General features: G+C 47.0%; 1 protein-coding gene across 1 annotated transcript; it reads left to right on the top strand.

The window, feature by feature from the left end:
- The first annotated feature begins 7,531 nt into the window (after positions 1-7,531).
- Positions 7,532-12,192, top strand: LOC101758785 (telomere repeat-binding protein 5). Its single transcript, XM_004984668.4, has 10 exons — positions 7,532-7,784; positions 7,913-8,100; positions 8,200-9,025; positions 9,107-9,295; positions 9,383-9,442; positions 9,522-9,601; positions 9,701-9,945; positions 10,051-10,374; positions 10,464-10,527; positions 11,207-12,192. Exons 2-10 carry the CDS (start codon positions 8,011-8,013, stop codon positions 11,381-11,383), a joined length of 2,055 nt encoding a protein of 684 aa, XP_004984725.1. The 5' UTR covers positions 7,532-7,784; positions 7,913-8,010; the 3' UTR covers positions 11,384-12,192.

Below are 12,192 nucleotides of genomic sequence, written 5' to 3'. Positions count from 1 at the left end.
CTACAGTGGATGGGTCCCAACATGCAACATGGCATAAAGATAAAATATAGACCATAATTACCTGATAATAAACTTTATTTTGTCATTTACATGATTTTCTGGTTCGTGGATCACTAGATGGGAAAAATGATGCATCCTTATAGTCTAATAAATTAGATTAGTGTATACTTTCAAAACATCTATTTTTCCCTATATTCCAAATGCCATTCCTACACAATTCCGATTTTCGTTTTCTCTATTTTCTCATCCCATTCTTTTTATTCCTATATTTCTTCCCAACTCTATATTTTATATTCCTCCATGCCAAACGAGCATTGAACATTTGTCCAATTCCTATGTGTTAGATTTTTAAAGATCATTTAGCCCTTTTACTCACTATATTTTAATTAGTAAGAAATATTACTAAACTTGATGCAACTTAAGAGGTTCGTAGCATATGATGTAACCTATTTTGCGATATGGTTGTATTCAATTTTAAGTGTTTGTACCCAACATGTGTTGTAAAATTTTTACATTATTATTATCTTGTTGAATGCTTCATATATTGGAATATAAATATTTTATTGCCCGAGTTAGTGTTTTGGAGCTAAGGGTTGGGGATTCGATTCATTAGAGTTCACCAGTTTACGGGACACAACATCAGGTTGGCCTGCAGCAACGGCGCGGTCGTGGGTTGGATGATGATGTGGTGTGGTGCTGCTAGCAAGGTGGTGGTGGATGTCCAATGGGTAGGGTAGGGGTAGGGACTATGATGGAGATGTCAGTGGTTGGAGGTGGCGACGAGGTGGTTGTCGCTACCTCGCCGGTGGCATGCCAACGTGGAGAGCTCTGCAAGTGACTAGGTGGCGAAAGTAGAGGTTGATATGGGTGAAAGTTTAGGGGTGAGAGAAGACAATGAAGTTGTACCATCATTCCTTGGATATAGTGGTGGAAAAAAAATCATATGTTAGGCACCTAAATTGTCGAGTACATAATCATTTTTCTATTGGCATTATTCGCAAGGGAAAGCATATACCTCCATGACTACATGTTTTTTACAAATATTTTACAAGATGACGATTAATACGCTTAAGGAGAGAGAATTTATTTCGCCCATAGCAAAGCACAGGCACGGTCCTAGTTTTTTTTAAAAAAAACAGATGATGCATGTTTGAATCTGAACTGATTTAGTTGTTTTTTAATCAAGGTTGACGGACATTGGTTGAAAGTTGGAACCCTCAATGGCTCAATGTATGAATTTATATTAGATGCCCATCACTGAAGCATATTTTCCAAATAAATGTATTTAAAAAATGATAACGTGGGTATAGAAGATATGTGTCCCAAATTAAACCGTATCCACTCTAAAAAAAGTAAACCATATCTCTTTTTTTCTAATGAAATTAAACCTAGCATTGATACATGTAGTAGGAGGTTCGCGTGTAAAATATGCAGGCGACGAGGTACTAGATGAGGGGGTAGTACTATTTCTAAAGCAAGGTTGTACTTGAGAGGAGCAGGCCGCTAGATGGGCAGCTTTTTGGATGGTTGGATGCATGACAAAAGGGAAGGACGACGAAACGTTCGAACAACGATTGGTATCATTGGCATGGACGATCGACATGGTGGTGTGGTAGCAAAAGAAAAGCGAGCGGCCGTCCCTTTCCCAGAACGTTTGGCATCTCTGGTCCTTTGCTCGCTTTGGCAAAACCCCAGGGCCGCCCTCTGCGCTTTACGTGCAAGCAAGAGCTGCAATGCAGGCACGCCGTGGGCTCTGTCGTCATTCCGTTCCCTTTCCCGTTTTTGTGTTAGCGTCTTCTACGGCATCTTGAATGCAAACAAACAAACGATCTGGCTGGCAGGTTCAATTCAAGTGCGCGTTTATATGTGACATTCATAACCTGAAAAAATTTGTACCTGCCACCCAATCGACCTCGAGATTAGAACATCGGAAGTGATTTCAAATCATCTCGTACGATAAATTTGGGTTCAGACTCTCCTACAGTTTTTACCCCTGCAGTTTTTATCGGTGCGAGCACCAAGCAGTAGTACACTGCTGAGGAATACATCTTCACTACCGGTTTCAAACATCCCTTTAATATCGGTTGTGCAATCGGTATTGCTATATCAATATTAAAGAGGATTTTTTTAGTATCGAGTAAAATAAGCGGTACTTAAATGGTCGGTACAAGCATGAGTAACTACGCCACAACCAAAACCAAAGGGGCAGGTCGTGGGCGCGACATCGCTTTCGCTGGCAAATCCGCTGCGCATCCCACCACCCGGATTGCGTGATGCACGTTGCTCATATCCGTCTTGGCCCACCGCGATGGGCGCGCGGACGCAGCACATCGATGATTCGATGGAGCGAACTGGCCTCACCGTGCGTGCGTGCATTGTACGGGACGGGATGGAGTGTTCTGCCTCTCAGGCCCCACCTCCTTTCCCCAGGCGGCCAGGCCCCTGCCCCTGCCAATCTTTCAGCTCCAACAAACTGGTGCGTCCATTCCGGCGGCTGCATTCTCACCTTCTGCAGTTCTGCTGCTGCAAGAAGGAAAAAGGTCCTGGTACGGGGTGCATGCATGTCTTTCCACGACGCATGTATGCATGCGTGCACTGGGCCCCTCTCTGCTCTGCGAGCGTGCATGCATCATGCAGCACGAAGTACGAACAATATGGTAGCTAGGCTGAGCACTCATGATTGGCATTGTTCGTGGGGAAAAGGTGGGAGGCGTGTCCAATAGCCAGTAGGATCGGCGAGCGGAGATCCACAGGACCAGGACGGAGAGATGCAGATCGGCATGCCCCACCCCGTTCGTTACCTTGCTGCCGTGCAGACATGCACGCATACATGCATGCTACTGTACGACCGTACCACGTATTTCAGAGACTCGAGCATGGGGTGGGGGCAGACCAGTTTGATCGAGGGGCCTGCTACTGCTACGATGTGATGGGGAGAGCTAGGACAGAGGAGGCATCATCGTATTGGCATGAGACGTTGCCATGACGACGCCTCCGCCGCCAAGCGCCGGGACGGATCGATCGTCGGAAGAACTCGCCCGCTTTTCAAGCGCGCGGTGCGTTTTCGAATCGTGGCCGCAACTCCGCAAGCACTGGGACGAATATTACTACCACGACGAGCACAACCACCCGCAGGTGTCAACCGCGAGTGCTTACATTAAAAAAAACAGCGGAAATTACTGTGGATTTGCAGAACCACACATTTCCAGTCGCCCTGATGATCGTTCATGCGGCCTTACTTGGCCGCGACGAACATCCATCCGATCGGCGCCGGCCATTTTTCTATCCCTCCAGAAGATTTCGCCGGCGATACGGTTCCACCGTTTGCCGCGGACACGCATCGCCCTGGACCCCGCGCGTCCTACCCCACGTGCATCCAGGGCGCGGGCGCCGCCTGCCCAGGCCCGAAAACTCGCAGCGCGCACCGCACACGGACCGTAACGGACGCGCGGCAGTTGCCAGTTTGCCTCGCCTCGCCGTCAGTCTCTCCTAGGGCCCCTCGCGGGCTCCACGTGGCCCACCTCTCCTCCTGATCCGCGGGCCCCGCGTCAAGCAGATTCCCTTTTCCCTCCCGCGCGGGGCCCACGGCTGGGAGCCCCCGCCACCACCACAAGCTCGAGTGCTCGACCCGGAAAAACCCCATCCTTATCCCCCGCCACCACAGCCGTCAAGGCGCCGTCCCGATCGTGTGGCCGGGCGCGCTCGCCGCGCCGCCGTCGCGGCTGACGCCGGCGTCCGGCGACCCCAGCTCCGGCATGGACGACGCGTCACGTCAGGGATTTTTCCCATCGCCCAAAAAAAAACGCACATAGAAACAGGGCCTCCAATCCATCGTTTTCTTTCGGTCTCACGCTCTTTTTTATTTTTTTTCCTGTGATCGTAGTCGGGAGCGGATGACGATACCGAAGAGAGCACCGAGAATTTTAAAATGCGACAGGAAAATGTTTCTCCTTGTTATTATCTCTTCTCGCGGTGGGAGATAACGAGGGCCAGGGAAACGAAATGAATTTCCGGCCAAAAGTGACCGGACCCGGGCGAGGGATAGGCGGATAAGCGTAGGGGAGAAAGGAACCAATGGGCGCGTGCTGGGCCGACACGCGTCGCCGCCCTTTTTTCTGACATGGCCCCGGGGGGGGGGGGGGGGGGGGGGGGGCGGGGGGCCCTAGAATGAGATTAGTACAGAATCTGAGAGTAGCAAGAAAAAACACCGGTCCTTGTTCATTGTGATGCTTACAAGAAACGGGTCAAGAAAACAAAACGAGACTTGCAAGAAAAACCAATGGTCATTTCGTCATTGTCTCATGGAGCTTTGTGTCGCGTGATCAAATACTACCTTTTGTTACTGCACTGGTAAGTGGTAACTACGAGATCTGTTCAAACAGTGATTAGTAGCGAAGGTGTGTTTATTTTTCCGTTGAAAAAGTGTCCACATTTTATTACCTTGAACAAAAATTGATCCATGTTCTCCGACTTTACCTCAAGTTTAGCATATTCGCGTCGTGTTCCCGCTCCTAATGCATACTGTTTGTGGAACGTATGCTTAAGTCGATTGACAATTTGTGGATCCTACAAAGAAACCCTACACTTTCGCATAGTTTTGTTGTACTTTGCAAGACGAATCTTTTGAACCTAATTAGTCAATATTTAGACAATAATTCACAAATACAAATGAAACGCTACAGTGTCGCATTTATGGTAAAATGCCAATTTTGCAACTCCCAACTTAGGAAGTAAACAAGGTCTGAGTAGTAACTACAAATATCCTCCATTTAAAGATACAAATCGGGCAAAGTGAAAACCAAATCCGGATGGTGAGAGTATAGTAGTTTGTTACAATGCCCATTAAGGGGTGTTTGGATACTAGGTGCTAAACTTTAGCAGTGTCACACCAGATGTTCGGATGCTAATTAGGAAGACTAAACATGAGCTAATTATAAAACTAATTGCAGAACCCTGTGCTAATTCGCGAGACAAATCTATTAAGCCTAATTAATCCATCATTAGCAAATGGTTACTGTAGCACCACATTGTCAAATCATGGACTAATTAAGCTTAATAGATTCGTCTTGCGAATTAGACTCCATCTGTGCAATTAGTTTTGTAATTAGCCTGAGTTTAATACTTCTAATTAGCATCTAATATCCGATGTGATAGGTGCTAAACTTTAGGTGGGTGTCTCCAAATACCCCCTAATCATTATTTGAGAAATTCGGAGATATTGTCGAGCAAAGAGAAATTTGTTAGACATGAGACTCGGAACAAAGTAATTCTTTGGGCTGATAACTGGTTTTGTGGATGCTTGATTTCACCCTCTTTTCTATCAATATAAAATTTTGCGGATTTCCTGCTGACTCCTTAAAAAAAACAATATCTTTGTAGCATATGATGTTGTACAATTAACTTATGAGGCTGCAAAAGAACTTTGATGCCAAATCTATCAATATCATTGTACATAAAAGATCATTTATGCATATTGGTCAACAAATTCTAAATGACTCGTAATTTTGTTGATTTCTGTTTTATTACGACATAGGGGTACGTACACGACATTCACCCCATTTTTAATGAAAGGCCACACTCACCCTGTCACCCATGAGTGTATCCTTTTGTAAAACTTGTAAAAATTGAAACAGTCCGAACCATATAAAACACAAGTTCTACCTGAAGGTAAAATATATGATACGAGAGGCCAGTCGTCCACCTGAAATGAGTCAATATTGTTTTCTGGTTTATCTGACAGCGAGGGTGTTTGGTTCCACCTTGCTAAACTTTAGCAACTTAGTCTCATTTAGTTCTAAATTTGCCAAACACCTTTACTAAACCTTGCTAAACTTTAGCCCATAAGCAACCTTTTGGTTGCTAAACCTTGCTAAAAGGTGGGGTGGCACCCTTTGCCCTCCGTTAATGCCTGTCTGGATACCCTTCTCTCTCTCATTAAGGGCAAGCAGGTCTTTTTCCACCTCATTAAATGTTGTTTAGCTCATGGATCCAAACAGCCATGACTAAAGTTTAGCAACTACAGTTTAGTAACTTTTAGCTGCTAAAGTTTAGCAAATGTATCAAATAGGTCCTAATTGAAATATATTTTATTTTAGGTACAGGACGTGATGAAGATACTATTTTGTGTGCTTGCTTGGTTTAGATAAAGAGCCCGAGCAAGATTTGGTTCCTACAAATGATATTGCATGCAAATTTGTTCCATTCAGGCTGCCCCGTTGTCTGACCATGCTAATAGTGGAAACCGAGGACAGTGGTATCTTTTTGCAAAGATAGTAATGTAAAGCTCGCACTAGTGGTTCAGTTCATTCTAAAAAAAGCGGCACCTCCATGATTATATTGCCTAACGAACTAACAGATTTTGGGTAGCTACAAAGTTTTGGATTCATCTGAAAAATAGTAATATGTTAATAGAACTTTTGAACTACACTAGAACTCAGTTGATGATTATACGGTCGATACCTCATAATTAAAGAAAGCATATCTCCTTGTTAGCAGCCTTATCCCAAATGCTTTTACATTCCAACAACGTAGAGTTTGTTAGTTTTTGGAAAAAAAAGAACTCTGGTCAATATAGCGAACCCATATATGTATTGCCCTACTGAAATTTCCACCGTAAGTAACCGTGGTCAAATCTGGAACCCATTGAATGATCTTTCTTTAAACCTTAGAAAAGAAACTATATGCTCCATTTGTTTTTTTTATCCCACACCTCCGGACTGAGCAATGATCGAGTGATGCATGCGAGCTGAACCTCCTATATTTATTTTCCAACAGGTTGGCTTTTTAGATTTTAGAAACACAAAGACCACGAATTTCTTATCTAAAAATTATCTGGTCCTGCGTCGAAGCATCCCGGAATCTTAGCACCTCTTCGGGCATCTCCCCCGAAAAGAGCAAAAACCCTCCATGCAAAAAAGAAAAAGAAAAAGAAAATAGATAATTGAAAAAACGGAGAGCCCCGAATTAATTCCGTGAGCGGGAAGGTGAGAGAGACTGCGGAGTGGGCCCGCATGCAGTTAATAATTTCTAACCCCCACGTTTCTTTCCTAAAAACGCCACCGCTAATTCTCCTCTCCTCCCTAAACCCCCCACCGGTTAACAGGGATCACTCCTCACGTTAGTGGTCACGAGGGACTCGAGAGCCACCGCGGGATCCGACGGCGCGGCGGGCGCGTCCGTTCCCCCGAACCGACGGCCTAGATCATCGGCACGTGGCGCGGGCGCGGAGACGCCTCCTCCCACTGTATGAAGCCCGGACAGGCGCCCGGTGCCGTCGGATCACGTGGCGGGGGGCCACGTGGACGCCAGGGAAGGGCGGAACCGGTCGTTGGAGCGGGGCCGCGTGGGGTTTAACCGGGAGCAGCCGGTGGCTTCCCGGTGGGATGGCGTGGGCGTAAGCGAGGGGGGGTTGGGGGGGTTTAAGAAGGGGGGTTGGTTTTGAGGGGTTTTGGCCAACCCACACCACCGCACCACGCACCTCCACCACCAGAAGAAAAAACCCAGGCGGAGGGCGGAGAGGAGGAGGAGACGGGGGGAAAAGGGAAATAAAAATAAAAAGAGAGGAGAGGCGAAGCAAGGCGAGGAGGAGGGAGAACCCGGAGGCAGGGGAGGGGGAATAATTCCGCGGGGGCTGAGGGATCTCGGCGGTTCCGGCCGCGGAGGAGCCCGGCGAGGCGGTGATCCGAGGGCGATCGGAGGCGGGCGCGAGCGGACGCCGGCGAGGTGTGCCCGGCGTGCTAATTCCGGGGAATTCGGAGGCGGGGCGCGAGTCGACGCCGGCGAAGGTGAGCCCGGCGTGCAAATTCCGGGAATTCAGACGAATTATGCCCGAATTCTTGCGGAGATCCCAACGAACGGTTTCCTTTCTTTTTCTATTCCGCTGACTACCGGTTTTCCTTTGCTGATTGCTCAGATTTGTGTTGGGGGACAAGCCATGAGCAGCGCAACCACCGGTTGTTAACCACGCAACCCCTGTTGTGAATTGCAAGCAACCGAAGCGAGGCGCAAGAAATGGTGTTCCAGAAGAGGTCGTCGTCGGAGATGGAGTCGTGCGGTGGAGGCCAAATCGCGGAGATGCCGCGCGTTCCCAAATCCGCGAGGGTATGCGGCTTTCAGCGCAATCGATTCGGACCTCGCTCTGCTTGCCCTTGGTTGGCGAGTTTGACAACGATGGCGTTTCTTGTTCGTTGAATTGTGCAGGGCAAGAGATCGGCCCGGAAGAAGGAGGCCCAGAGCCCGGACCAGATGATGTGCGCGTTCGACCTTCTCGCGACGGTGGCCGGGAAGCTGCTTGATGAGGGCGAGGGCTCGCTCGGGAACATGAGCGCCGGTGCCCCGGCCTTGGCTGCGTCCGCCAAGGATGTCCGCGTGAAGCAGGAGCAGTGCGATGAGGAAATGAAGCATTTCAAGCACGAGGTGACGGATCAGGATAGCTGCAACGAGAGCGCAATTCTCCCCCACAATGTGTTTCCGCGGTCGGCGAATCATGCTCGGAACGAGGATCCAAAGGCGAAGTCTGAAGCCCAGGACAAGGAATCCTCCTCGATCAGCTGTGCCAAGGCCGAATTGGGTTGTAATTTCAGGGCGATTGCAGATAGGTGGTCACCTGAATCCGTGGAATCAGGAGCCTTCACAGGAGATGCAGCAGCGAGCCTGATGCAGGTGGCCGCAGCAGGATTTCATAAGAATGCTCCTGACATGTATAATTTGCTCGATCCAATGGATGTGGACACGAAGCCTCCTCCTTTGGTCAGCTCTGACAGCACCGGTGAGATGCCATTTCATGGCGATAAAATTCGCCGCTCAATCTCCTTGCCAAGGGGGCCGAAGGGTGTGGCGGGGTATGCTGTAGATAGAGATGATGACGACGATAAGTCCTCTGGGTGCACTCATCCAAGCACCACCACTAACAGGGGTTTCAGGCCCAATTGTACAGCTGAGCATAGTAGGGTAAGGAAGCTGCTCACTTCTAAGTACAGGAAAGTTGCTCCAGCCAGGGTGCACAAATCAGATCTTTCCTACAGTGGTAAGCACTAAAAACTTTGCCTTCCTTTTATTTTCATATTCAAACCAGCTGCATCTCACTTGAATTCATTGATCCCGTCAGATGTCGAGCGGAAGCCTTCTTTCCGCAACAAGAAAATGCATTATACACGACAGAGGACACAGAGGAGTACATTTAAGCGGAGGAAGCTCTTTGATCGTCATGCAGTTCTAGCATCTGAATTTGGTAGAGCAAATGGAAAAGGAAACACAAAGGTTACTGGAAGAGACTCCCATGCTTCTTCTTTGGAAGGTTTGTTTTACTTCCACACGGGAATTTCCTCTTCATGCTATTTCCTTGGTTTCTTACTCAGGGGTAATAATATTTCTACTTCTGCAGCAAACAAGGGGACCAATTCAATGCCATTCCAGAAATCTTGTGCATCAAACGATTGCCATGGTAAAATTTTACTCCCCAGCAAGTTCATTTAATCTCCTACTGTCTATATCTGGTCCTAAGATATCTTTTATTCTTGCAGTGAAACTTAGAATTAAGTCTTTCAAGGTGCCTGAACTTCTTGTTGAAATCCCAGAAAGTGCAACGGTTGGGTCACTAAAGGTACGTAGAGGACATCCATTTAGTATCATGTGTAAATAGGTTACAGGTTTTTTGTGCTCAATGAGTTTTCCTGTGGTTTAATCAGTATTTCCAATGCAGAAAACTGTTCTTGAGGCGGTAACTGCCATTCTTGGGGGTGGTCTTCGCGTGGGTGTTCTTCACCATGGAAAGAAAGTCAGAGATGATAGTAAAACTTTAATGCAGGCTGGGATTGGTCAGGATGATATGCTTGACAACCTTGGTTTTTCACTCGAGCCCAACTGTACGCACAACCTGTCGCAAGCCCAAGCTCCTGAAGATACCAGTTTCCTGGAAACCATTGATACTACTGAACCCCTCGCAAGGTAAAAAAAAAAAAACTATGCTTCTAAACAATTCACTGGCATGCTATAACTTGAGGTGCCTCCGCAGTTAAACCTGACCCAGACTGGTGAACTTATTCGATACAGGATTGCGCCTGCTGACTCATCTTCCAAGCATGGTGAAGTCGATGTCTCCCAGGATCTTGCACTAACTCCCTTAGCAATGAACTATCATGGCAGCGACCATGATTCAGTGCAATCCCCTGGGGGCTTCTCATCACCTGATAAAGTGTCCACAAACTCGCGAGCTTTAGTTCCTGTTCCACCTGCAGATCCCAATGCAGGGGCTGTAGTTCCAGTGAATAAGTCAAAGAGGTCACCAGAGCAGGGGCAACGCAGGATCAGGCGTCCGTTCTCTGTTGCTGAAGTAGAAGCACTTGTGCTTGCAGTCGAAAAGCTTGGAACTGGAAGGTACAATTGCTTATTCCCCTCATTTGACCAGAGAAAGTATACTTTCATGGGTTCTGTATTCTTACAGCATAGTTATGGATATGATGTAGGTGGCGAGATGTTAAACTCCGCGCTTTTGACAACGCAAAGCACCGGACATATGTTGATCTTAAGGTAATAACTGTCAAATGCTTGACTTTGACTTCAACTGAAGACTAAAACAAATATCTTAGCATTGCATATACTTGTCAAAATCTGACCATTGATTTCCTTATTGTCCTTTCCTGCTTTATTGATTGATCCCTGTGGTTTCCTGTTTATTGCCAAACATTTTAATTGCTCCGAAAAGAAGGCTTTGCACGGAATTGCACACTTCGGCTTTATGCAAAACCCCTAGTGGGTTAGGTTACTTGGCCGATTGAACCAGTAGTATGGTGCTTGTGGGTTTTAGGCTCCTCACCCAACAGGACAGTGCTGTTTTTGTGTTCTTAGAAGGTTTCAGCCAGACTCTTTTCCTTGAAAGCCATTTGTCCTTGTGATTCAGTTAGTGCTGTCCCCACGCATCAGCTTTGTTGTTTGGATGGGTCATGTGGGTTGTAGTACCAGAACGGTTCACCTAGAAACAAAGGTGACCCATTCTTGCACGTCAACTAACCCGATCCGGACTTTAGAAAAAGTCTCGCCGAGGTATCAGATAACCTTTCCTTTATTAGACTGGAAGCTTCTTGGCTGGTTTGCATTGCATTTGCTGCACCTGTTGGCTACTGTCTGCATTTTCTGGTCAAAATTTGACGATGACTTTTGAGTTTGAACAGGCAATGAATTAACCGTGTCGAAATTGTGATGTGAACAGGACAAGTGGAAGACGCTGGTGCACACGGCGAGCATCTCGCCGCAGCAGCGGCGTGGCGAGCCGGTGCCGCAGGAGCTGCTCGACCGGGTCCTGGCGGCCCAGGCCTATTGGTCCCAGCAGCAAGCCAAGCTCCAGCCTAAGACGCCCCCATTGGCTGAGGCTCGCTTGCTCACCTAATAATTCGATGATCCCGGCTGATGGCCTCCTCGGAGGCCGTTACAGCCTTTGTATAAAGTCAGTAAGTCAGTCAGTTCCCTTCACAGGAGGTTTAAGGAAGATATTAGAAAAAGAAAAATATATATAAGCTACAAGAAGCATTGACCGATTTGTTGTAATATCTACTCACCACCGGATATTCTTTAAGCCAGGATTCTCTCTCCTTGTGAATTTAACCAAAGGAAAGGGTATTTCTTTGGCAAATTGTACATGTTGATGATGGAAGAAGAAGATGATCCATGAACTGAGATCTGCAGTGTCTACTAATATCTCACAATTTTGCAATTGTGGTTAAGAAAATGAAGGTGCTGCTCGACCAAGCTCCTGCTCCGGCTCCAGCTTCCGGGTTCTGTTGTGAAGAAGTTGTTGCCTCCTACAGAAGTTGTGAAGCCAAAATTCAGTGTATTAGGCCTGAAGTTGAAGTACAGAGCCTACAATATAGTTTGACTCAGTCATAGAGACGGTCACAGAAGCCGTCAAAGGAGGGTAGCTTCTCCTTTGTTGATTTTAGGCTTGGGAGCTCAGCTCCAGCAAAAGACTGAGCGAGGGCAAAGCGGCACCGAAAGCGAGCTTCAGATTCTTTTGTTCAATTGAATTCATTCTTTTGTTAGTGGAGGGTGATGGTAGGAGAGAAGGGATGGATCTTTGCTTCACTTTTCCCTTTCTTTTTTATACTGTAGCTGTACTATGTTCCTTCACCAATCTTGTAGTTATCCTCAAATTTGTAATTGATCGAAATTAACAATATGAAAAGGAAAGATTTTTTTATA

Source organism: Setaria italica, chromosome IX, assembly GCF_000263155.2.
Source record: "Setaria italica strain Yugu1 chromosome IX, Setaria_italica_v2.0, whole genome shotgun sequence".
Lineage (NCBI taxonomy): Eukaryota > Viridiplantae > Streptophyta > Magnoliopsida > Poales > Poaceae > Setaria > Setaria italica.
This window is presented reverse-complemented; position numbering and strand designations above follow the sequence as displayed.